Genomic DNA, 22,157 nt, shown 5'->3' with positions numbered 1-22,157 from the left:
CTTCTTCGAAATAGTGCCATGGGATCTTTTACGTCCACCTGAGAGGGTAACCAGGAATATTAAGCATCCAATCCTCCCCTTTTTTGAGTCAGTTCTCAGTTATCACCACTGCATCATATTCCCACCTGGCTATTTGTGCCTGCTGCTCACCAGCCTTATTATAATCACACTTTGTGCATTTACACACAAGCACTTTGTATTTTCTATGATTCCCCCTGATTCTGCATTATGTCTAACTCTGACTGTTCCCCCCGGTCCTCTGTGCACCTTGTTTCTACTTAATCATAGAAACATAGAAAATAGGTGCAGGAGTAGGCCATTCGGCCCTTCGAGCCTGCACCGCCATTCAATGAGTTCATGGCTGAACATGCAACTTCAGTACCCCATTCCTGCTTTCTCGCCATACCCCTTGATCCCCCAAGTAGTAAGGACTTCATCTAACTCCTTTTTGAATATATTTAGTGAATTGGCCTCAACAACTTTCTGTGGTAGAGAATTCCACAGGTTCACCACTCTCTGGGTGAAGAAGTTTCTCCTCATCTTGGTCCTAAATGGCTTACCCATTATCCTCAGACTGTGACCCCTGGTTCTGGACTTCCCCAACATTGGGAACATTCTTCCTGCATCTAACCTATCTAAATCCGTCAGAATTTTAAACGTTTCTATGAGGTCCCCTCTCATTCTTCTGAACTCCAGTGAATACAAGCCCAGTTGATCCAGTCTTTCTTGATAGGTCAGTCCCGCCATCCTGGGAATCAGTCTGGTGAACCTTCGCTGCACTCCCTCAATAGCAAGAATGTCCTTCCTCAAGTTAGGAGACCAAAACTGTACACAATACTCCAGGTGTGGCCTTACAACTGTAGCAACACCTCCCTGCCCCTGTACTCAAATCCCCTCGCTATGAAGGCCAACATGCCATTTGCTTTCTTAACCGCCTGCTGTACCTGCATGCCAACCTTCAATGACTGATGTACCATGACACCCAGGTCTCGTTGCACCTCCACTTTTCCTAATCTGTCACCATTCAGATAATAGTCTGTCTCTCTGTTTTTACCACCAAAGTGGATAACCTCACATTTATCCACATTATACTTCATCTGCCATGCATTTGTCCACTCACCTAACCTAGCCAAGTCACATCCTGGAGCCCAACCCCCTACGAATTAGTTTAAACCCTCCCCCTCAGCACTAGTTAACCTGCCCACAAGGATATTGATACCAGCTCTGTTCAGGTGCAACCCGTTCATCTTGAACAGCACCCTCATGCCACAGAACTGGTTCCAATATCCCAGGAATCTGTAGCACTCCCTCCTGCACCATGTCTCTAGCCACACATTAACCTGCCATATCCTCCTATTTCTACTCTCACCAGCACGTGGCACTGGGAGTAATCCAGAGATTTCTGTCTTTTGAGGTCCTGCTTTTTAACTTCCTCCCTCGTTTCTTAAACTCTGACTGCAGGACCTTGACCCTTTTCTTCCCTATGCCATTGGTTCCGATATGGACTATGACTTCTGTCTCTTTCCCTTCCCCTAGCAGAATGTTCTGCACTCTCTGTGATGTACTTTACGCTGGCACCAGGGAGGTAAAATACAATAGGGATTTATACTAAGCTATCTTTATAATCCTGCACTAACAAATAAAATAAACTTTTGCCGTCATTCCCATTTAGTGTAGCGGGGCCCAGAAGAGGCTCGAGCCCAGGGGCAGCACGGACCAGCCCATACTGTGATATGTGTGCGTATTAGGTCTGTGCAGCAGAGAAGGTCTCTAGTCATCTTGGTTAACCCTTGCCTCTGGACTAAGACTTAGCTCTGTCAACCCGTGTGGTGGCTGGTGTGCAACGGCCACCACACGTTAAAAAAATCCACGCACAGGCATCTTCCACCCTTCAACATGTAGTTCAGGACCTGGAATATTAGGTGCTTCATTGAAACACCTGTGAACTCATCCCTTTTTGGTGTGGAGGCAAATCATCCTCGATATGAGGAACCGCCTATGATGATGATCTTCTGCTTATACACCTATTGTATAACAGTGAGAGAGGTGGCAAGGCGGAGATACAGAGCAAGGAATTCAGGGGCAGGATGAAAGTATCTGAAGGTCCTACTACTGTGTGCCCAATGCATTAATGTGACAACGAACTGTACCCCTGGGATAATCCATTTCATTTCAGTATAAGAGACTCAGAATTGCTGTTATTGTACAGATGCTTAACACACTTGCATCATATTCCTCTCTCTGCTGTAAGAGGCGTTAATTCGCTTATTTCAAAGTACTAAGCACTCGTACAATGACATTGACAAAGTAATTTCCAGCCTACAATGAGTTATAACTTTAAAGAACATCCCGATGACAAGTAGTGTGAAGTAACGCTGGTGCTTGGTCCTTTTATTAGGGGCAGGAGCTCACCATTCGTCAGATGGCTTTGCTTGGATTCCGAGATCTGGTTCTGTTGAAGGTGAATCTGGAGCAAGTGCTGCACCAAGCTCATACCAACGTGCCTCCAGCCATCACACAGATGTTACTCGTGCTTCAGGTAAGATGTTGATCCAGATGGGCCTGGTTTAGGCAGGCGAAAGCATGAAGCTCCTTTTAAAACCATAACCTGGGCCAATTCGGAGACAGTGCTCAGTAATGCTTGAGGTCACCATGCCTTCAGGTTTTTGAGCTGAAATGCTGCAAGTTACTCAGGTGTGGCCCATAGATACAATAAGAACATAAGAAATAGGAGCAGGAGTAGGCCATACGGCCCCTCGAGCTTGCTCCGCCATTTAATACGATCATGGCTGATCTGATCATGGACTCAGGTCCACTTCCCTGCCCGCTCCCCATAACCTGTAAAATCTGACACTGTTGCCACTAAATCTGGTTCTTTCTCCCTTGGCCATGTTTTTTCTCTCCCTCTCTTGCCACTTTTCTCTGCTACTTTTTCTACACACACACACACACACACACACACATACATACACATACACATACACATACACACACACACACACACACACACCCATTAAAACACTCATACACATGCACACATGCACATACGCCACACACACACACCACACACACACACACACACACACACACACACACGAGTGAATGGTAATTTTTACCACTGGGCGGAAAGTGGATAGAAGCCCGTTTGATACCCCGGCCCATTTTGGTGTCCGTGGAATTCAATGGAAAGGAAAATTTTGAGATGTGTAAATTGGGCGGGGTGTAAATTGAGAGACGTGTAAATCAAGAGGAGTTTAAATCGGGCAGCTATTTTCCCACCCAATGGTGAATGTGAATATTCACTCCACACAGTTCCAGACTCTGAACAACAACAGAAATGAGAACTGTTGGCCTTTTTTCCCCTCCCTAATCCAAGTTCGCCGAGCTCCGCTCCCCATCAGCTAAACTCACAGCGGAATTCCAAGTGAGAGGAGAATCACCAGACTATACACGTTGAGTGAGTAGGTTCATTTACATTGTCACAGCTTTGCCTGGGAATGGGGGTCAGTGTCGCAGGTCCATTGATCAATGGCTGGAGTCACCCAGAGCACAACACGCGAGGTTCAGTACATTGGTCAGTGGATGGAGACCCAGTGCTCAACATGAGAGGTTCAGTACATTTATCAGTGAATGTAGACACCCAGTGCTCAACACGTGAGGTTCAGTACATTGATCCATGGGTGGAGACACCCAGAACACAACATGTGAGGCTCAGTACATTGATCAGTGAATGTAGACACCCAATGCTCAACATGTGAGGTTCAGTACATTGATCAGTGAATGTAGACACCCAGAACACAACATGTGAGGCTCAGTACATTGATCAGTGAATGTAGACACCCAATGCTCAACATGTGAGGTTCAGTACATTGATCCGTGAATAGAGATGCCCAGAACACAAGCACAGTTAAGAATCGGTACAACCTTTCAGTAGTTGTCTGGAAGTCGAGGTGCTATGGGAGCAAAAACTTTGCCAGCCCAGCAAATGGAAGCTAACCTGCCTCTGTCTGTGCTGACTCTTGGGGTAGAAGTTATCTTGGACGGTAGCACAGAACAGTTTTCTTTTCCATTGACAAATTTCCACGCCCTTATCTCTAGTGAAACCCTGTCATTCACTCGTCTCAGTCCCGCTCTGAGAATCAGCATGCAGCCGGGTGTACTGCGTAATGGAAGCTCAATTCTAATGGACATTGACTCCAGGCCTCATGTTATCCCACAACTAAACTAGCCTGGAGTGAAATGTGGAAAGACTGACTCCAATACTGGTCCACAGAGTGTCGGGGTCTTGTCATCTGCTTTCCCCTCCATTCAAAGTAGGATTCTCACCATCAGGACCCCTTTAGAGTAAAGGTCCACCAGCAGGTCTCTTTTAAAGTTGGGGTTTCTCAGGCTGCTTTTTAAAGTCCGAGTTTCATCATCAGGGTCCCCTATTGATGCTGCCCAGGGCCCCCAGCGACTCCGCATCAGGCCGCCTTTAAAATAACGGGCTCACTATCGGGACCACTTTAAAAAAACGAAATCCCGCCATGGTATCCTCTACCCCGCGCTTTAAAGGTGAAGTCTCAACATCAATTTAAACAATGGGGGCAAGTGATTATCATGGGAAGTGGCGGGGTTGAGAGTGTGACAGTTTGCAGGAGGCCATCGGCAGAAATATTCCTGGCCAGGTTGCCTCAGCGAGCTGAACAGCCCAGTGGCGCCTGTGAACCCAGCTCAGACTGTGGGCCTCAATAAACCTCCAGGTGACCTCAAGTGAACCCACTGGTTCACCCGGAATAAACCGAGGCCAAGCAAACAAAACAAAGGCTGCTAATGTCCTAACTGGGTTTTTTTTTTAAGCAAATGCTCCTTATGGTTAGAATCATTCCTCTAAAACTCTGCTGTGAAGTGAATCAAAAGATCCCGGGCATCGGTCTGACAAGCTGACAGCCAGCAGGAAGTGCCGAATGACGAGTGGGGTTCTGTACAGAGGAAATGGCCAGGTACCAGGGAGCTGGGCTGACACTGAGCTAGTCCTGCAGCACCAAGTGACTGGGACTCACACAGCTGACCCTGGCGGGGAGCGGAGGATGAGAGGAACAGGGGGTCACACAGAGATTGCCGAGGGTCTCTTTAATTCTGAGGATGTGGACAGCGCTGCCAAGGCCGCATTTATCGCCCACTTCTAGTTGCCCTGACTACTGAGTGCAGTAAGAGTCAGCCAGGTAGTGTGAGACTGGAGTCACATGTCAGACCGGGTAGAGGTGGCAAACACCCTTTCCTGGAGGACATCAATGAACCAGGTGGCTTTTTACAGTATAACTGCAGCTTTGCTGGTTATGTTGTTTCTGGTGTCAGCCCCCAAATTACTTTTGAATACGAGTTTGCAGCTTGCCATGGCTGGATAAGAACATAAGAAATAGGAGCAGGAGTAGGCCATTTAGCCCCTCGAGCCTGCTCCGCCATTTAATAAGATCATGGCTGATCTGATCATGGACTCCGCTCCACTTCCCTGCCTGCTTCCCATAACCCTTTACTCCCTTATCGCTCAAAAATCTGTCTATCTCCGCCTTAAATATATTCAATGACCCCAGCCTCCACAGCTCTCGGGGATAGAGAATTCCACAGAGAATTCCACAGCTGCTCGCCCGGGAACGCTATGCCACCGGACCCAGGCCCAATCCCTTCCTTGTGGTGCAGCAATCCTGTGCTTGCACAAAGTTGCCTGACAGCCTCTCTAATGTGTTGCAGGAGCAGCAGTTATTGGGGAGAGTCTCAGGGAGGGGCTGTTATTGGGAGGGTTCCAGAAAGGAGTTGTTATTGGAGGGGGAGGGTCCCAGGGAGGGGTTGTTATTGGGGAGGGAGGTCCCAGGGAGGGGCAGTTATTGGGGAGGGTGCCAGGGAGGGGTTGTTATTGGGGAGGGGGATCCCAGGGAGGGGCAGTTATTGGGAAGGGTGCCAGGGAGGGGTTGTTATTGGGGAGGGGGATCCCAGGGAGAGGTTATTGGGGAGGGAGGTCCCAGGGAGGGGCAGGTATTGGGAAGGGTCCCAGGGAGGGGTTGTTATTGGGAGGGGGATCCCAGGGAGGGGTTGTTATTTGGGAGGGGGATCCCAGGGAGGGGTTGTTATTGGGAAGGGGGATCCCAGGGAGGGGCAGTTATTGAGAAGGGTCCCAGGGAGGGGTTGTTATTGGGGAGGGGGGTCCTAGGGAGGGGCAGGTATTGGGGGGGGGGGGCGTCTCATGGAGAGGCGGTTATTGGGGGGGGGAAGGGTGTCCTAGTGACGGTTGTCATTTGGCGGGGGGGGGAAGTTCCGGTCCTAGGGACGGGTTGTTACTGGGGGGGGGGGGGGGGGTCCCAGGTGTCTTAAAAAAGGAAACGCTTGGTAGCTATTTTAAAAGTTAGCGGCCTGTGAAGTGCATATCCTGCCATCCTGTCATGATGCCTCTGTCTATGCCCAGCTGAAACCAGCGCAGTTCAGGGATTGAACCTGGGACTTCCTGTTAGTATGGCTCAGTCCCACATCAGGCAATGCATCTTGAAAATCGGGCCTTTGGTCTCTCAACAGCACCATAAAACAAAGTTGTTCGTGCTACGGATGCTCTGCGTGTTACCTGGGAGTTTGACACATTCTTCACTTTTACACATCACATGCAAGCACTTTTGCCAAAGTATAATTAATCGCTATCGCTACTAATTCCAAGCCTTGGAGCAGCTCTGCATTTTCTGATCAATTTACTTCGGGTAGGTTAAAGGGACACTCACCTGCTGCACAGCACTTTGAAGGAGAAACGTGGCCTGGCAGGGAGTGTTGGATTGTGGGTTCACACCGTGCCCGCTGAGGCTGGGGCTTCATCACACCGGGGGAAAGGAAGGGCCACTCTGGACCACTCCAGCAGCTCCTGCCTTTCGGCTTCACAGCAGCAGCAATCACCAGGTAACCAGGCCTCTCGGGCATTGGTCATACATGGCACAGGGGAGGCCAATGCAGGCGCAGGTGAGAAAAAAAATAACCTCTGAAGCGGGAGCATACCCTAAAAAAGACACGATGTGCTTCACAACACTTCATACCTTCTTCAAACGGTTCATGTTCTGATGCGTTTTTTGCCAGGGGGCCCATGAGCCGAAAGGTCCAAGTGAGGAATATATTCAGCTGGAGAGACTGGTGCAGCTAGTGGTATCTCCCTATCTGGGCAACTACGGACTTCTCCCCAGGGACAGGAGCATTGCAAATACTGTCTGCATACTCGGTAGGTCAATCCCATTTGCAGTTTGTGTTTGGTGGGGGGAGAGGAATGGCGGACGGGAGAGAGAGACAAGAGAGGGAAATAAAAGCAAACGAGGCACGAGGGTTTATTTCTAGAGCAATAGAATTGAAAAATAGGGAAGTTATGCTAAACCTGTATCAAACCTTGGTTGGACCACACTTGGAGCATACGTACAGTTCTGGTCGCCATATTATAGAAAGGATATAGAAGCATTGTAGAGAGCGCAGAGATGATTTACAAGGATGATGCCAGAAATGTGAGGGTATACCTATCAGGAAAGGAAAAAAGAAGGCTGAGGGGTAAAGACCTACTAGAGGTCTTTAAAATTTTGAAAGGTTTTGATAGAGTGGACACAGAGAGAGTGTTTCCACTTGTGGGGAACAGCATAACAAGACGCCATCAATATAAGATAGTCACCAAGAAATCCAATCGGGAATTCAGAAGAAAATTATTTATCCAGAGAGTGGTGAGAATGTGGAACTCGCTCCCACAGGGAGTGGTTGAAACTAATAGTATAGATGCATTTAAGGGGAGGCTGGATAGACATATGAGGAAGATGGGAATAGAGGGTTACGTTGATAGATTTAGATGAGGAAAGACTGGAGGAAACTCGAGTGGAGCATAAACACCGGCATGGACTGGTTGGGCCGAATGGCCTGTTTCTGTGCCGTCTTTCCTATGTAATCCTATGTAACATTCTCAGCAGGTTTTGTTGCCCCTGACAGCTCTGAATGATACCGCTGGTTCTTTTTGCTCAGTTCCTTCATGTATGTTATAGTTTCTAAGGGAATTTTTCCTATCTACTTGTGGATGGAAAGCTTTGATAAAGCCTATATTTTTTAGCTGATCTGATGAGCCCATTGAATGCTTATTTCACACTGTGATTGGGGATCATTTTGACTTTGTGTGATAGAGTAAATGGGTGATAGCGAGTTTCTCCCGATTTTTATTTCCACTGATTTCAGGTGGGAGGGGTAAAGCTGACTCGCTAGCACCCGTTTACACTATTGCACAAAGTCAAAATGTCTCCCACTGACTGTAAAATGGACCCTTGTACAATGTTGTTTTAACTCTCAATGGATGTCTGATTGTATACATTTAGTCTGCAATAATTTCTGTAGTATTTGCGACAAAGAATTTGCTTCACAGAATTGCAAGATGTTACAGTCATGCTCAGGAGCAACAATACCTGACCATGCCAAGTGGAGTTGTAACCTTCATTGGTGCAGTAGCTGCTTATGTCAAACAGTTTTTTCTTACCCCCCTGCGCCCGCCCCCCCCACCGAATGGAAACTGTGTAGCGGGGCAATTAAAATGCCCCGTGCGACTTACCCCCTCCGATCCCGCTAGCTTCCACGGGTCCCAATATTGGCCTGCTCTTTTTATCAGGTGAGCAGGACACTCGTCGGAAGACAGCTGGGTCCTGCTTTAAATATGTCCATGGGGCTCCAATTGCCTCATCGAGACCCGACTGCAATCTTAACCCCATGTAATGTATTTGCTTCATGGGTTCCTTGCTTAAGAATTCATAGCAACACATTGCTCTTAAGAACTAGTTGGTTTATTAGCAAAGGTTTAACAATCTCACTACACATCACTACGTCATCCACCAGGCTCACAAACACCTGCCTCATCGTGGACTCCCCCGAACCCAACTGTCCGGGGTTTTATTGAGTCTTGTGAACAGAGAAACATAGAAATTTACAGCGCAGAAGGAGGCCATTTCGGCCCATCGTGCCCACGCCGGCTGACAAAGAGCTGCATATAAACCTATGAACAATGACGAAAAGGCAAAGAGCACCCAGCCCAACCAGTTCGTCTCACACAACTGCGATATCCCTTACACTGAAACATTCTACACTCCACCCCAACCCGAGCCATGTGATCTCCTGGGAGAGGCAAAAACCAGATAAAAACCCAGGCCAATTTAGGGAGAAAAAATCTGGGAAAATTCCTCTTCGACCCATCCAGGCAATCAAAGCAAGTCCAGGAGATCACCCTGACCATATTTGATTCCCTACAGTACTTACCATTATATCTGCGCCATCCAACAAAAGGTCATCCAGTCTAATCCCAATTGCCAACTCTAGGTCCGAAACCCTGCAGGGTTCGTGACATCACGTAACTGGCTAAGCCACTCCCAACTCAACAGCCCTACCAACCTGTGACCATATTCACAGGTGCACACATTACACCCCAGATTGACCCGCGTGAGGAAAGCCTCATGGCTTCACATCCAGGTCAAACCTGTTGGGAAGAGGAGTGAGGACAGAAGAGGCCCAGAAAGATAAGCTTACCTGAAATTTTTTTTTTGTTGTTTCCTTGAGGACCGGGGGGCAGCAGAAGTGCTCCTGCGGGCCCCACAGGGAAAGCTGGGGCCTCCCTCGCCCCGGGCTTCACTCTCTCTCCGGCTGCCCAACCCTCCCCTATGTACATACCTGACTGCCGGGAGCCGTTCCTATGGGTCACTGGTGCTAGCCTCCTGCCGCCCGAAATCCCGCACACTGGCCGTGTATTGCTTCCCGCTGACCTTGGGAGGGAGACTGATGGGACCAATAGAGCTGAGGCCCAGGAATTAAAATCCCATTCGCCTCAGCCCCAACTAATCCCACTCTCCATTAAAATCATCCACCCCCATGTAACCCACCCTCGCACCCAAAATAAAATGTGGATCTTTAGGCAGCTGGAGGGATCTGAATTATTACATTGAAAGTCTTCAGGAGGTACATATCCTGTGTGTCTGCGTATACCTGCAAGTTGGTTCCTATACAGTTCACTGCAGGTAAAAGGGAGCAATTTGCCCATATCTGTTTGTGCAGGGGTTTCCAAGCTTATGCGGTCCACAAAGCCCCAGGCAACAACATTCAATTTGTGACTGTATTCCTTATTTGCTGGTTTGTCCCGCTTGAGTATTGTGAGTCCTGAAAGTTTAGGGGGAACGCTGGTGGTGGGACACCTTCCTGAACCGCTGCAGTGCAGGCGGTGATGGTGCTCCCACAGTGCTGTCGGTCGGGAGAGCCAAGATTTTGACCCAGCGAGTTCCGAGATTTTAACCCAGCGATGATGAAGGAACAGCAATCTATGTCCAGGATTTTGGCCCTGGACAGATCCTCACACAGATGCAGACAGCTCCCTATTAGTAAGTGTGACACACTCGTGTGAAATGTGGGCTCTTGTCAGTTCCCAAGCAGATGAAGTGAGGAGCCTTGGCACCTTGGGAATGTTGCAAATTGTATTCTGAGCTCACACTATCCTGCTTTATGGAAGACAATTTTAATTTTAACTGGAAAATTATGGGCCGCCTTTTAATATTTAAACACCTCAGGAATGCAGCCCCTTTGTGTTATGTCACCTTACTTGGGGTTTCTTAAATCAGTCGGCTCGAGCTATGCATCCAATAAAATAATCACTACAGCAGACCTTACACATGAAGGGCTGGATCTTAGGCCTTTCTGTTTTCGGGGCGGGCGGGAAAGGTAGCACCTGGAATAGTTTGCGCTTTAGTAAGGGGGTGCAGAGCGAAGGGAGGCGTTGTACACATTTTGTGGCGCAAGGATGGGAAACTCGTGAACTAAAGTACTGGGCCGTGTGCGCTCAGAGAGAGAGAGGCCTGGGGTGGCGGGGGGGGGGGTGGGGGAGGGAGGAACCTTAAAAAAAACATAACATTCCCAAAACATTGTCCAGACCACCACAATACAAATCGCTAAAAAAATTAAAAGAACACTCACACTTACCTTCAGACTAAAGGGGACAAGTCCGACTGCGGCAACAACAGAGGAATCTCTCTGTTATTAGCCACTGGGAAGGTCATCGCTAGAATCCTCCTCCGCTATCTTCTCCCTGTGGCTGAGGAGCTCCTCCCAGAGTCGCAATGCGGATTCCATCCACTATGGGGTACAATGGACATGATCTTTACGGCATGATAAATGCAAGAGAAATGCAGGGAACAGCACCGACCCTTGTACATGGCCTTCTTTGATCTTACAAAGGCCTTTGACACTGTTAACTGCGAGGGGCTATGGAGCGTTCTCCTCCATTTCGGCTGCCCCCAAAAGTTTGTCCCCATCCTCCGCCTACTCCACGACAACATGCAAGCCCTGATCCTTACCAACAGATCCACCATAGACCCAATCAATGTCTGAACTGGGTCAAGCAGGGCTGCGTCATCGCGCCAACCCTCTTCTCGATCTTTCTCACTGCAATGCTCCACCTCACACTCAACAAGCTCCCCGCTGGAGTGGAACTAAACTATAGAACCAATGAGAACCTGTTCAACCTTCGTCGCCTTCAGGCTAGATCCAAGACCGTCCCATCCTCTGTCGTCGAGCTACAGTACGCGGACGACACTTGCGTCTGCGCACATTCAGAGGCTGAATGCAAAACCATCGTTCAACATCTTCACCGGGGCATACGAAAGCATGGGCCTTACACTAGACATCCGTAAGACAAAGGTCCTCCACCAACCTGACCCTGCCACACAGCACTGCGCCCCCCCCCCAGTCATCAAAATCCACGACGCGGCCCTGGACAATGTGGACCACTTTCCATACCGCAGGAGCCTATTATCAGCAAGGGTAGACATCGACGACAAGGTTCAACACCGCCTCCAGTGTGCCAGCGCAGTCTTCGGTCAGCTAAGGAAGAGAGTGTTCGAAGATCAGGCCCTCAAATCTGACACCAAGCTCATGGTCTACAGGGCTGTAGTAATACCCGCCCCCCCGTAATACCACCAACGATATCTCTGTAAGATCCTGCAAATCCCCTAGGAGGACAGACGCACCAACGTTAGTGTCCTCGATCAGGCGAACATCCCCAGCATCAAAGCACTGACCTCACTCGACCAGCTCCGTTGGGCAGGCCACCTTGTTCGCATGCCTGACACAAGACTCCCAAAGCAAGCGCTCTACTTAGAACTCCTACACAGCAGGCAAGCCCCAGGTAGGCAGAGGGAACATTTCAAGGATACTCTCAAAGCCTCCTTGATAAAGTGCAACATCCCCACCGACACCTGGAAGTCCTTGGCGAAAGACCGCCCTAAGTGGAGGAAGAGCATCCAGGAGAGTGCTGAGCACATCGAGTCTCGTTGCCAAGAGCATGCAGAAATCAAGCGCAGGCAACGGAAGGAGCGTGTGGCAAACCAGTCTTCCCACCCTTTCCTTCAATGACTGTCTGTCTCACCTGTGACAGAGACTGTAATTCCCGTATTGGACTGTACAGTCACCTAAGAACTCACTTTTAGAGTGAAAGCAAGTCTACCTCGATTTCGAGAGACTGCCTATGATGATGATGGTAACTTTACCTTTTTCATCGATGCCGGCTATGCTGGATCGCTCTGATTTCCCAGGCGGTCATTCCGAGCAGACGGATCAGGCAAAAATACCAGAAAATCCAGCTGCAGGTCTCAATGATTAACTTGGGTCCGTTTCTGGGTGTGTACCTTTCATGCATGTACAGCGTTATAACCTGTCTTTCCTCTTTATCAGTGCTGACTGATCCGCTATTTGCAGCATCTTTCAGGTTTTATTTCAGATTTCCAGCATTTGCAAATTATCCTTTCTATTTCAGCCCCAATTTTAAACCCCTCCTGCCAATGAGAATGGGGCATGCATGGGTTGGGTGTTAAAATTGCAGCAGTGTGGTACATGTCCCATCCACACTCAGTGCGAGCCACTCGCTATTTTTACCGGAGTGATTCAAGCAGGCGTGGGCTTAATTGAAATGCAAACGTCAGGGTCTGATGACGTCATTCAGATCCCGATGCCATTTTAAAACGTTTTCAGTGAGATCGGCCCCTGTCGCCTGTGCTGCCAGCAACTATGGGCAACAAAAAGTAGCAGGCTCAGTACAGGTAAGTTAATAGTTTTTCCAAAAGGTTTCCTTGAGGGCCAGGAGGAGCAGGCGTTTTCCTCCAGGCATCTCAAGGAAATCTAGGGCCTCCCCTGTCCAAGGGCTTCCATGCGCCCCGCGATCGCCTCCAGAACTGCTCTCTCCCACACCACAGATTTACCTTTGCTGGGCTCGGTTCCACTCGCACCAGCTGGTATCAACTAATTGACGACAGGCTCAGGCAGGAGTTTAAATGGCCAGGCCTCATGCCGGCCCCACGTCCCCAATTAGTATCGAGGGTTTCATTCTAGAGGTTAATTCATATGAGCAGAAGCTTGAGAGCAAGACACCTGCTCACCTACTCGCACAGATTGAAAATTGAGGATGATTTTCCTAACCCCTAGCATCTGAAGTGCACTGCTCCTGTTCAGGCCCAAGAGCACCAGTATTTGCTGTTCTGGCACAAGAAGGAGGATGCTCGATATGGTTGGATGGGCACTTAAAGTGCCGTAACCTGCAGGGTTACGGACCTAGAGCTGGTAATTGCGATTAGACTGGATGACCTCTTGTTGGTCGGCGCAGATACAATGGTAAGTACTGCAGGGAATCAAATACGGCCAGGGTGATGATCTGGACTAGTTTCGATCGCCTGGATGGGTCGGAGAGGAATTTTCCCAGATTTTCTTCTCCCTAAATTGGCCTGGGTTTTTATCTGGTTTTTGTCTCTCCCAGGAGATCACGACTCCAGTTGGAGTGTAGAATGTTTCAGTGGAAGGGGTGTCGCAGTTGTGTGGAGCGGACTGGTTGGGCTGGGTGCTCTTTGCCTTTTCGCCATTGTTCATTGTTCATAGGTGTATATGTAACCTTCAGGGCTGCTGACCGAGAGCCGTGCGGCTCTTTGTCGGCCGGCGCGGACACGATGGTCCGAAATGGCCTCCTTTTGCGCTGTAAATTTCCATAAAATGTTTGAGTGCTTGATGGAGAGCAGTAGTCTCAAGGCCTGAACATCATCCTGGATAGGTGAAGGGCTTTGGGTGGCCCCTGCAGGAGTGGCAGCCAATGATAAGGGAAGTGAGCTTGGAGGACTGTTTTGTCCCATTCACTTGACCTGCACCCATTGCAACTCCACTCCACCCCACCAACCCTCCCCCAACCCTTCCCACACACCCCACCCCCACAACCCTCTCCCACCTCAGCCTCCCCCCACCCCACCCCCCAACCCTCTCCCACCTCACACCCCCCACAACTCTTCCCCCACCCCACCCCCCAATCGTTCCCCGCCTCACACCCCCCCAACCCTCCCAGACCGCACCCCCCCAACTCTTCCCCCACCCCACCCCCCAACCCTTCCCCGCCTCACACCCCCCCCAACCCTCCCAGACCACACCCCCCCAACCCTCCCCCCACCCCACCCCCCCAACCTTCTCCCACCTCACACCCCCCACAACCCGCCCCCACCTCACATCCCCAACCCTTACCCCACCCCACCCCCCCAACCCTCCGGCCACCTCACCCTTCCCCAACCCTCCCCCCACCCTACCCTTCCCCACCCCTCCCCCCCACCCCACCCCACCCCAACCCTCCCCAACCCTCCCCCCACCCCCCAACCCTCCCCACTTCACCACCCCCCCACACTTCCCCCCCACCCCACCTCCCCAACCCAATTTCTAGGCCAGTGAGTCATGATCTCATTGAAAAGCTTGTTTTCTACGATTCCTCAGTGATACAGTGTGGCTGATCTTCGTGCATTGGCCTAAGTCAATTCTGACTGGTTAAGGTGCAGATCTCTCCAGTACAGCACTCAAATCTCCGGGGCCGGTCCGCATTTGTGTCATTATTCACAGTACCAGCAGCAGGTTTGGATAGATGTGCGGAGTGTGCCAGCAGTGGGAGCGCAACATTGCATGTAGGTGAAATTGAAATGGACGCAGACAATTAAAGGGACAATGGCAGAATAGGAGGACATAAATTTTGAAAGTCTTTAGAAAAGCTCATGAGGGGTCTCAACACATTGGCAGCCTTTACCAAGGCTGAAGGGAGGGGGGTGGAGAGGTCTGAACTCTGGCAATTTTTACTCTCTATTATGCCCCATCCGTGCCATTTTCTGCAGTGTCCCAGATTCATGTCTCTCACACATCTAATAAGGATGTTCTTGGCTTCATTGTCTCCTCCAACCTCAAGTAGCTCACACATCTCCTCCGTTGCTAAAGCTGCCACTAAACAATTTGGTTTTTCTTCTTGTGCCAAACACTTATTTTCCCCTCAACAACTCTGCCAGTGCTTGGGTTGCTGTGGGAGTCCGTAGGCTTCAGTCCTCAGCATCTGTTAATGGCCATGCCCAATATGCTGCAATGCTTTGTCTGCCCCAAACTGTATTATCAATCCAATTCTTTTTCAGGACCTTTAAACGCAAGGAAGACTTTACCTTCCTCATCCCGCTATAATCTTCAGGCTTGTAGAAACCAATCCATCACCCACATCAATCAGTTACTGATACCAATACTGTCCCTTAATCTATCGCTCAAACCAACCGTCGTTTAGTCCGTCTTCAGTGCTAACAACATGTTTCTTGCCACATTTTCTTAGCCATTATCCTGTTTGTGAAATCGGTGTCACCTTCCTGTAAGAGTTTGTAGAATCTTTAGACTTTTGATAGGAAGATGCACCTTGTGCCAGCCCCTCATTACATTGTAACCGTTCCCAATCAGTGAGGCTGCTTTAATCTGCATGGCCTTGGAATGGCTGAATTGATCTATACACAGAATTGCAAAATTATATTTCCAGCTATAAAATCTGTGGGAACAAGTCCATAAAGATTAAAGTCAGACAAAGTAACTAGGGATTGGCAACAGAGTGCTTAGCAAGTCTATCCCTCACACTGTAGCTAGAATGGTGTCAAAGTGCCCAAAGACCTATGAGAGGGAACAGTAGCATAGTGGTTATGTTACAGGACTAATAATCCAGGCGCCTGGAGTAATGATCTGGGGGTATGAGTTCAAATGGTAGCCGAGAAATTTAAATTCAGTTAATTAAATAAATCTGAAATAAAAAGCTAGTATCAGTAATGGTGACCATGTAATTACCGGATTGTCGTAAAAACCCAGCTGGTTCACTAATATCCTTTAGAGAAGGAAATCTGCCATCCTTACCCGATCTGGCCAATATGTGACTCCAGACCCACAGCACTATGGTTGACTCTTAACTGCCCTCAGGAAATGGCCCAGCGAGCCACTCAGTTCAGGGCAATTAGGGATGGGCAATAAATGTTGGGGTTGCCAGTGATACCCACATCGGTTAATGAATAAGGAACTACTGACTGAATAAGTAAAGTGCTGTTTTTTATTAGATGGGATTCCAGGATTTTTCTACTGTTGTTTTGGCGATCACATTCGATCAATTTTCAATGCTGAGCTCCCAGGGGAGCCACATTCACAGGGAGTCTCTGTGGGTCAATGATAGCACTGATTCTCTCACCCCCACAACAGGTACACCTGCCCTAGGAGCACAGTATCACAGCATCCTGTTTTCTGTCCCTCAAATTTTTGTTGCCCAATTCCCTGTTTGTTTTCAACCACTCCTTTATTCAATGTGGCAACTTTTTATTCCAGCCTACAGATTTTTGCCCTCCAGATTTCCCTTTAACGAGCCATATTTTCTTTAAATGGCAGCCTTTAATGACTTGCAAGCCCCTATAATTCCCCCCTCCCACCCGCCCATGTAGTCGCATATCCTGCTCAAGGCAGCAGTGGTGCAGACAGCGTGTTTAAATGATACAGTAGAGCTGGGCTCACAAAGCCAGCTCCCCCTTGTGCCAGAGCATCGACCCGCTCAGTGAGGTCATGATGGCACTGACCCTCCATTCACAATATCGGCTCTTGCACCTTCTTTGTACAACATTTTAGGGCGATCAAATTTAAACTGGTTTCTGTAAACTGTGAGTTGAAAGGACTTTCCTACTGCCTTTCTGCATGGTTATGAACACACACCTCTCCGTCTGAAGCATTTGCAATATTACATTGTACCAAGACCTCATTCTTGGCTGTGATAACTTTTAATATCCCCAGTAATTATTGGATTGTGATAATCAAGAAACGGGTTACTTTATAGATCAATGAATGGACAGTCTTAGCTTATTAGTCATATATGGAGTAGAAATTCATCCTGGGCAGTAGGGCAGAGTGGGCGGTATCGATCGATTGCCTGTTACACACCCTTCTCGATACTCTGTTCCATTGACTTCAGTGGAACCGAGTATCAGTTGGGGGCATATAACGTGCAGCTAGTTTTCTACCCTCTACCCTCGACAGTCACTTGGCACCGAACTATTTGTATTTGGAGTGAGTTTTGACATCGCTGTGTCAGTCAATGAGTTGGAGGCAGGGCGGGATTTGTGGTTTTAAATTACTGCAGCAAACTGCGTCTCCCGAGTATAGCAGGATTACCTCTTCAGCAAGAATGCAGTGACTGGAGGATAGTTACATAATGCAACTTATGTGACTAAAATCAATCCCAGTCACCGACAGCAATGTGCTCTCCAGGCATGGTTAACGGGGGAATTAACCAGTCACCTCCATTCTGGCCGGGACTTGTGGTGGCACTGTATGTAGCCACTTGTATTGATAAGAAGTGTGAGAAGCTGCAATGCTTTCTCAGAAACAATTAATATGGCTGTCAGTTTGCTCATTCTTACAGGTCTATTGCACCTGCTGATTTCAAACCTCCGAACGGTCAAATAGAGAGATGCCTGCAGCCGCTCGTCAATAAGCCGCTGTCAGTTTGAATATGACTATGCTGCTATCTGTACTGACTGACCCAACCCAGAAGTCTGGCTAATAAACCTCTTGCAGTTTTGCTTTGTTCTGAAAGGGGGCAAATCACTTGAGTCGAGCCAGCTGAGAGGTCACCTCGCTGCCTCTGAAATCTGGTGCGATTGAGAGTTTTGTAGCCAGAAGTTGCCTGAATCTGAGAATAAGGATATCAACTTTTGTAGGTTTTTTACTTCAGTTCATGCGGTTTCATTGCATGTACGTGTCACCAAAGAGCTTGTATTTACTAAAAAGCACACCCAACAACTGTTGTTATTTTGGTATCAGGAAGTGGTTTTAAAAACAGTGGTGAGAAATGAAGCATTGTATTGCAACACTTATCTGCTGAGTTATTCTTGCTTTTGTACAACTTTAGCAGCAGTTGTCATAGGAACAGGTGTAGACTGTGCAGCCCCTCGAGCCTGCTCCATCATTCAATTAGACCATGGTTGCTCTGTATCTCACCGTTGATCCATATCCTTTGATACCCATACCAAACAAAATTTTATCAATCCCAGTCTTGAAAACTCCAACTGATTTAGCATTCACAGCCTTTTGGGGGAGCGAGTTCCATATTTCTACTCATCCTCATCATCATCAGAGGCAGTCCCTGGGAATCGAGGAAGACTTGCTTCCACTCTTAATATGAGTTCTTAGGTGGCTGAACAGTCCAATATGAGAGCCACAGTCTCTGTCACAGGTGGGAAGGGGTGGGTGGGACTGGTTTGCCACATGCTCTTTCCGCTGCAAACCTTTGGATGAATGAATGCTTTCTGATTTCACTCCTGAATAACTTGGCTCTAATTTTAAGATTATGCTCCCTCGACCTTGATTCCCCCACCAGGGGAAATAGTTTATTTGTATCTACCCTTTCAAATCCTTTTAAATTTTAAACACCTCAGTCAGATCACCCTTCAATCTTCTATAATCAAGGGAATACAAACCAAGGGAATACAATCAATTTATGCAATCTGTCCTCATATTTTAACCCTCTAAGCCCCAGTATAATTATGGTGAATCTGCGCTATACCCCCTCCAGGGCCATTATATTCTTCCTGAGATGTAGTGCACAAACCTGACCACAGTACCCAAGATGGGGTCTAATCTATGCTCTGTACAACTGAGGCATAACGTCCTCCCCTTTGTATTCCAGCCCCTTTGAGATATAGGCCAACATCCCATTAGTCTTTTGATTACTTTTTGTGCTTGTCCGCTAGCTTTTAGTGATTTGTGTCCTTGGATACCCAAATCTCTTTGCTCCTAAAGTTTCCAGCTTCCAACCCTTGAGAAAATACTCCGATATGTCTTGGATCCAAAGTGGATGACCTCACACTTGCCATCTTCAACTCCATCTGCCACAGTTTTGCTCACTCATTTAATCTGTCTATGTCCTTTTTTCAGTTCCAGCTCCTATCTGCATTACTTACAGTCCCCCCCCACCCCTTGTTGTATATGCAGACGATAGATGTAGTCACTGTGTGATTGCATAAGATGGAGACTTGTTTACCTGATGTACTATCAATTAGGTTTACACTGCGTACATACATGCTGGCACCACTAGAGGGTGCAACTGGTGGAGACTGGGGGTTTCCTGCCCTGGTGGCAGTGCCCTGTATAAAAAGCTGCACACCATGCTAGTACAGCACGCTGGAGTTTGGAATAAAGGACCAAGGTCACTATAGTTTGAGTACAACACATTGCCTCGTGGAGTCATTCACAAGTACATCATGGACATAACAACTGGCGACGAGAATAAGGACTTTCACGCGATTATGGCTACCTTTGGCACAATAAAAGACTTTGCAGAGGGTGATGATTGGGATGCCTTCACAGAAAGGCTCAAGCAATATTTTGTGGCAAACGACCTGGCAGGGGAGACAGACACATTGCTGGAGATGCACAAGGCTATACTGCTGACCAGTTTTGGGCCCGAGGTCTACTGCCTCGTCAGGGACTTGCTGGCACCCACGAAGGCCAAGGATAAGACATACGATGAGCTGACTGAACTAATTCGTGACCAATTTAAACTAAAAGAGAGCATCCTCAAGGCCAGAAACAGATTCTACACTCACCACAGACCTGAGGGCCAGGAGATTGCACAACATGCTGCCGACCTCAGGAGACTTGCGGCACCATGTGAGTTTGGCACACACCTCAATGAAGCATTGCGAGACATCTTCGTTATAGGAATTGGCCACAAGGGCCTCCTTCACAAGCTATTATCTGCCGACACCACAGTCAACCTGCAGAAAGCCATCAGCATCAGTCAGGCATTCATGACCTTGACCTGCAGCACCAAGCAAATTATTCATCCTATAGACTCAAACCTGGCAAGTACTGTACACAGAATGGTGCCTTTCACAGGCAAGACTGTAGAACGTGGCTCTGCCCAGGGCAGAGAGCACAGACCTCAGGGCTCCAGAACTCAGAGTCCGCCGACGGGTGCTAATTGAGTAGCACCATGCTGGAGTTGCGGGGGAAACCATAGGGCTCACCAGTGTCGGTTTGCTGAGTACGTATGCAAAGTCTGTAACACGAAGGGCCACCTCCAGCGCATGTGTAAAAGAAATATGACTCACCATCTACCATCTAGCAGAGGAGTCGGTAGATGACTTTGAATCCAGCGGGGAGTATGATGATTTGGCCAGAGAGGCAACTCAGCCCCAAGAAGAAGTGTATGGAGTGTATACCTGCACCATCGATTGTCCTCCAGTGAAGATGGAAGCTGAGATAAACAGCGTTCCGATCTTCATGGAAGTGGACACGGAAGCGAGCCAATCAGTGATGAGCCAGGATATCTTCGAGAGGCTATGGAATGAAAAATGACCCGAGCTGGTTCCAGTACAGGAAAAGTTGCGCACCTACACCAAGGAGCTGATCCCAGTCCTTGTAGTGCGGATGTAAGTGTAATCCATAATGGCATTGTGCACCAGTTACCTCTGTGGATTGTTGCAGGTGATGGTCCAACGCTGCTCAGAAGAAGATGGATGGGGAAGATCCAGTGGAAATAGGAAGACCTCTTCAGTCCAGCAATCGATGTCCCCCGTGCTCAGAGGCAGAGCAAAACCTCACCTTCGCTTGGCCAGGCACCAGAGAACAGACCAGCGCAGCACCTGAGGCACAGACCATCCATCATGACTGCGTGGCAATGATCCAACTGGAATGATCTAAAAATACCTTCCCGGCTCCAGTGGCAGGACTTTTGGGGAGGAAGATCGAATTCACAGGTACCCTTCCAGCGTTTGTGGCAGAATCATGGGAGAGAAGGATCAAGGCAGTCGACCTCGAGGACCGAGGCAAGATGGCGTCCTTGCTGCAGCGAGGTGCAGCGTGGTTGAAAAGAAAGATGGCCGCGGCAACATCACGAGGTGCAATGCTGAGGGATCAACACGTGGGGTCCAACAAAGGATCTGATTGGGGTAAAGCCAGCAGGGTTCTCTTAAAGGAGATCTGCAAACAACTGAACTTAAAGAGACATTGTATGCATGGAAATCAATGTAACGAACCGATTAAGATTGTAAACAAGATGTTGTTGCGAGATGTCGGTATTATTCCTAATGTAAAGAACAAAATGTTGTTGCGAGATGGCGGTACCAGTCCTAATGTAAAGAACAAAATGTTGTTGCGAGATGTCGGGAATAGAGTGTCCTCAAGAGTAGCAGGCAAGCGAATTCGGGAGGGTAAAAGCACTGATTCTAAGACCCTGCCCCAGGTCTATCTCACGCTACAGGCACCCGATGGCACCATTCGCCATGGACTCGGAAACGAAAACGGCGCCAATACAGTGTGGAAACGGGGCAGCCCCCAGACCCAGTCGCTACCTCGGCCATGTCCGGGAGCGAAAGGTCAGAATCAACGAGTTCCCCAAACGGACCTGGAACAGCCAGGTTCCCAACACCGTGAGAGAGCAGGCAGAAGACTCTGCAGCCCTCAAAGGAGGACAGGGAGGCCACACACATCTGTGGCTCTGCCCACCACTAGGCCATGGCAAAGGCCCTGAGTCCTGGCTCAGTGAGCGAACCAAGCCCACCCCGCTAACAGGGGGCACAGTGCCGCCATCAGACGACTAGGACCCTGTCTGGTTGCTCTGGAACTAGCGTCCTCACATACCTGTACTGCTACCTCAGTATTGACCATGACTAAACCATAAATGTAATCTACTCAATCCTGGTGCATGACCATAAAACGTAACAAATATAAGTCACTGAACCTAGGTGCCACGATACAAACTGCAAAAAAAAATGTTTTCTTCCTTTTTTGTACTTGCACTGTGTCTGATC

General features: G+C 48.7%; 1 protein-coding gene across 2 annotated transcripts in view; it reads left to right on the top strand.

Moving 5' to 3' along the window:
- The window catches only part of LOC139279431 (proline-rich protein 5-like), a 154,661-nt gene that overhangs the window by 108,765 nt on the left and 23,739 nt on the right, over positions 1-22,157 (top strand). The window contains exons 7-8 of one of the 2 annotated variants that reach the window (XM_070898554.1): positions 2,399-2,539; positions 7,090-7,228. In XM_070898554.1, coding sequence (XP_070754655.1) covers positions 2,399-2,539; positions 7,090-7,228 — 280 coding nt within the window. The remainder of the gene's footprint in view (positions 1-2,398; positions 2,540-7,089; positions 7,229-22,157) is intronic. The other variant, XM_070898555.1, reaches the window with a different exon arrangement.

Source organism: Pristiophorus japonicus, chromosome 14 (assembly GCF_044704955.1).
Source record: "Pristiophorus japonicus isolate sPriJap1 chromosome 14, sPriJap1.hap1, whole genome shotgun sequence".
Classification (NCBI taxonomy): domain Eukaryota; kingdom Metazoa; phylum Chordata; class Chondrichthyes; family Pristiophoridae; genus Pristiophorus; species Pristiophorus japonicus.
The sequence above is the reverse complement of the archived record's forward strand: the minus strand, read 5'-3'. Positions and strand labels throughout refer to the sequence as shown.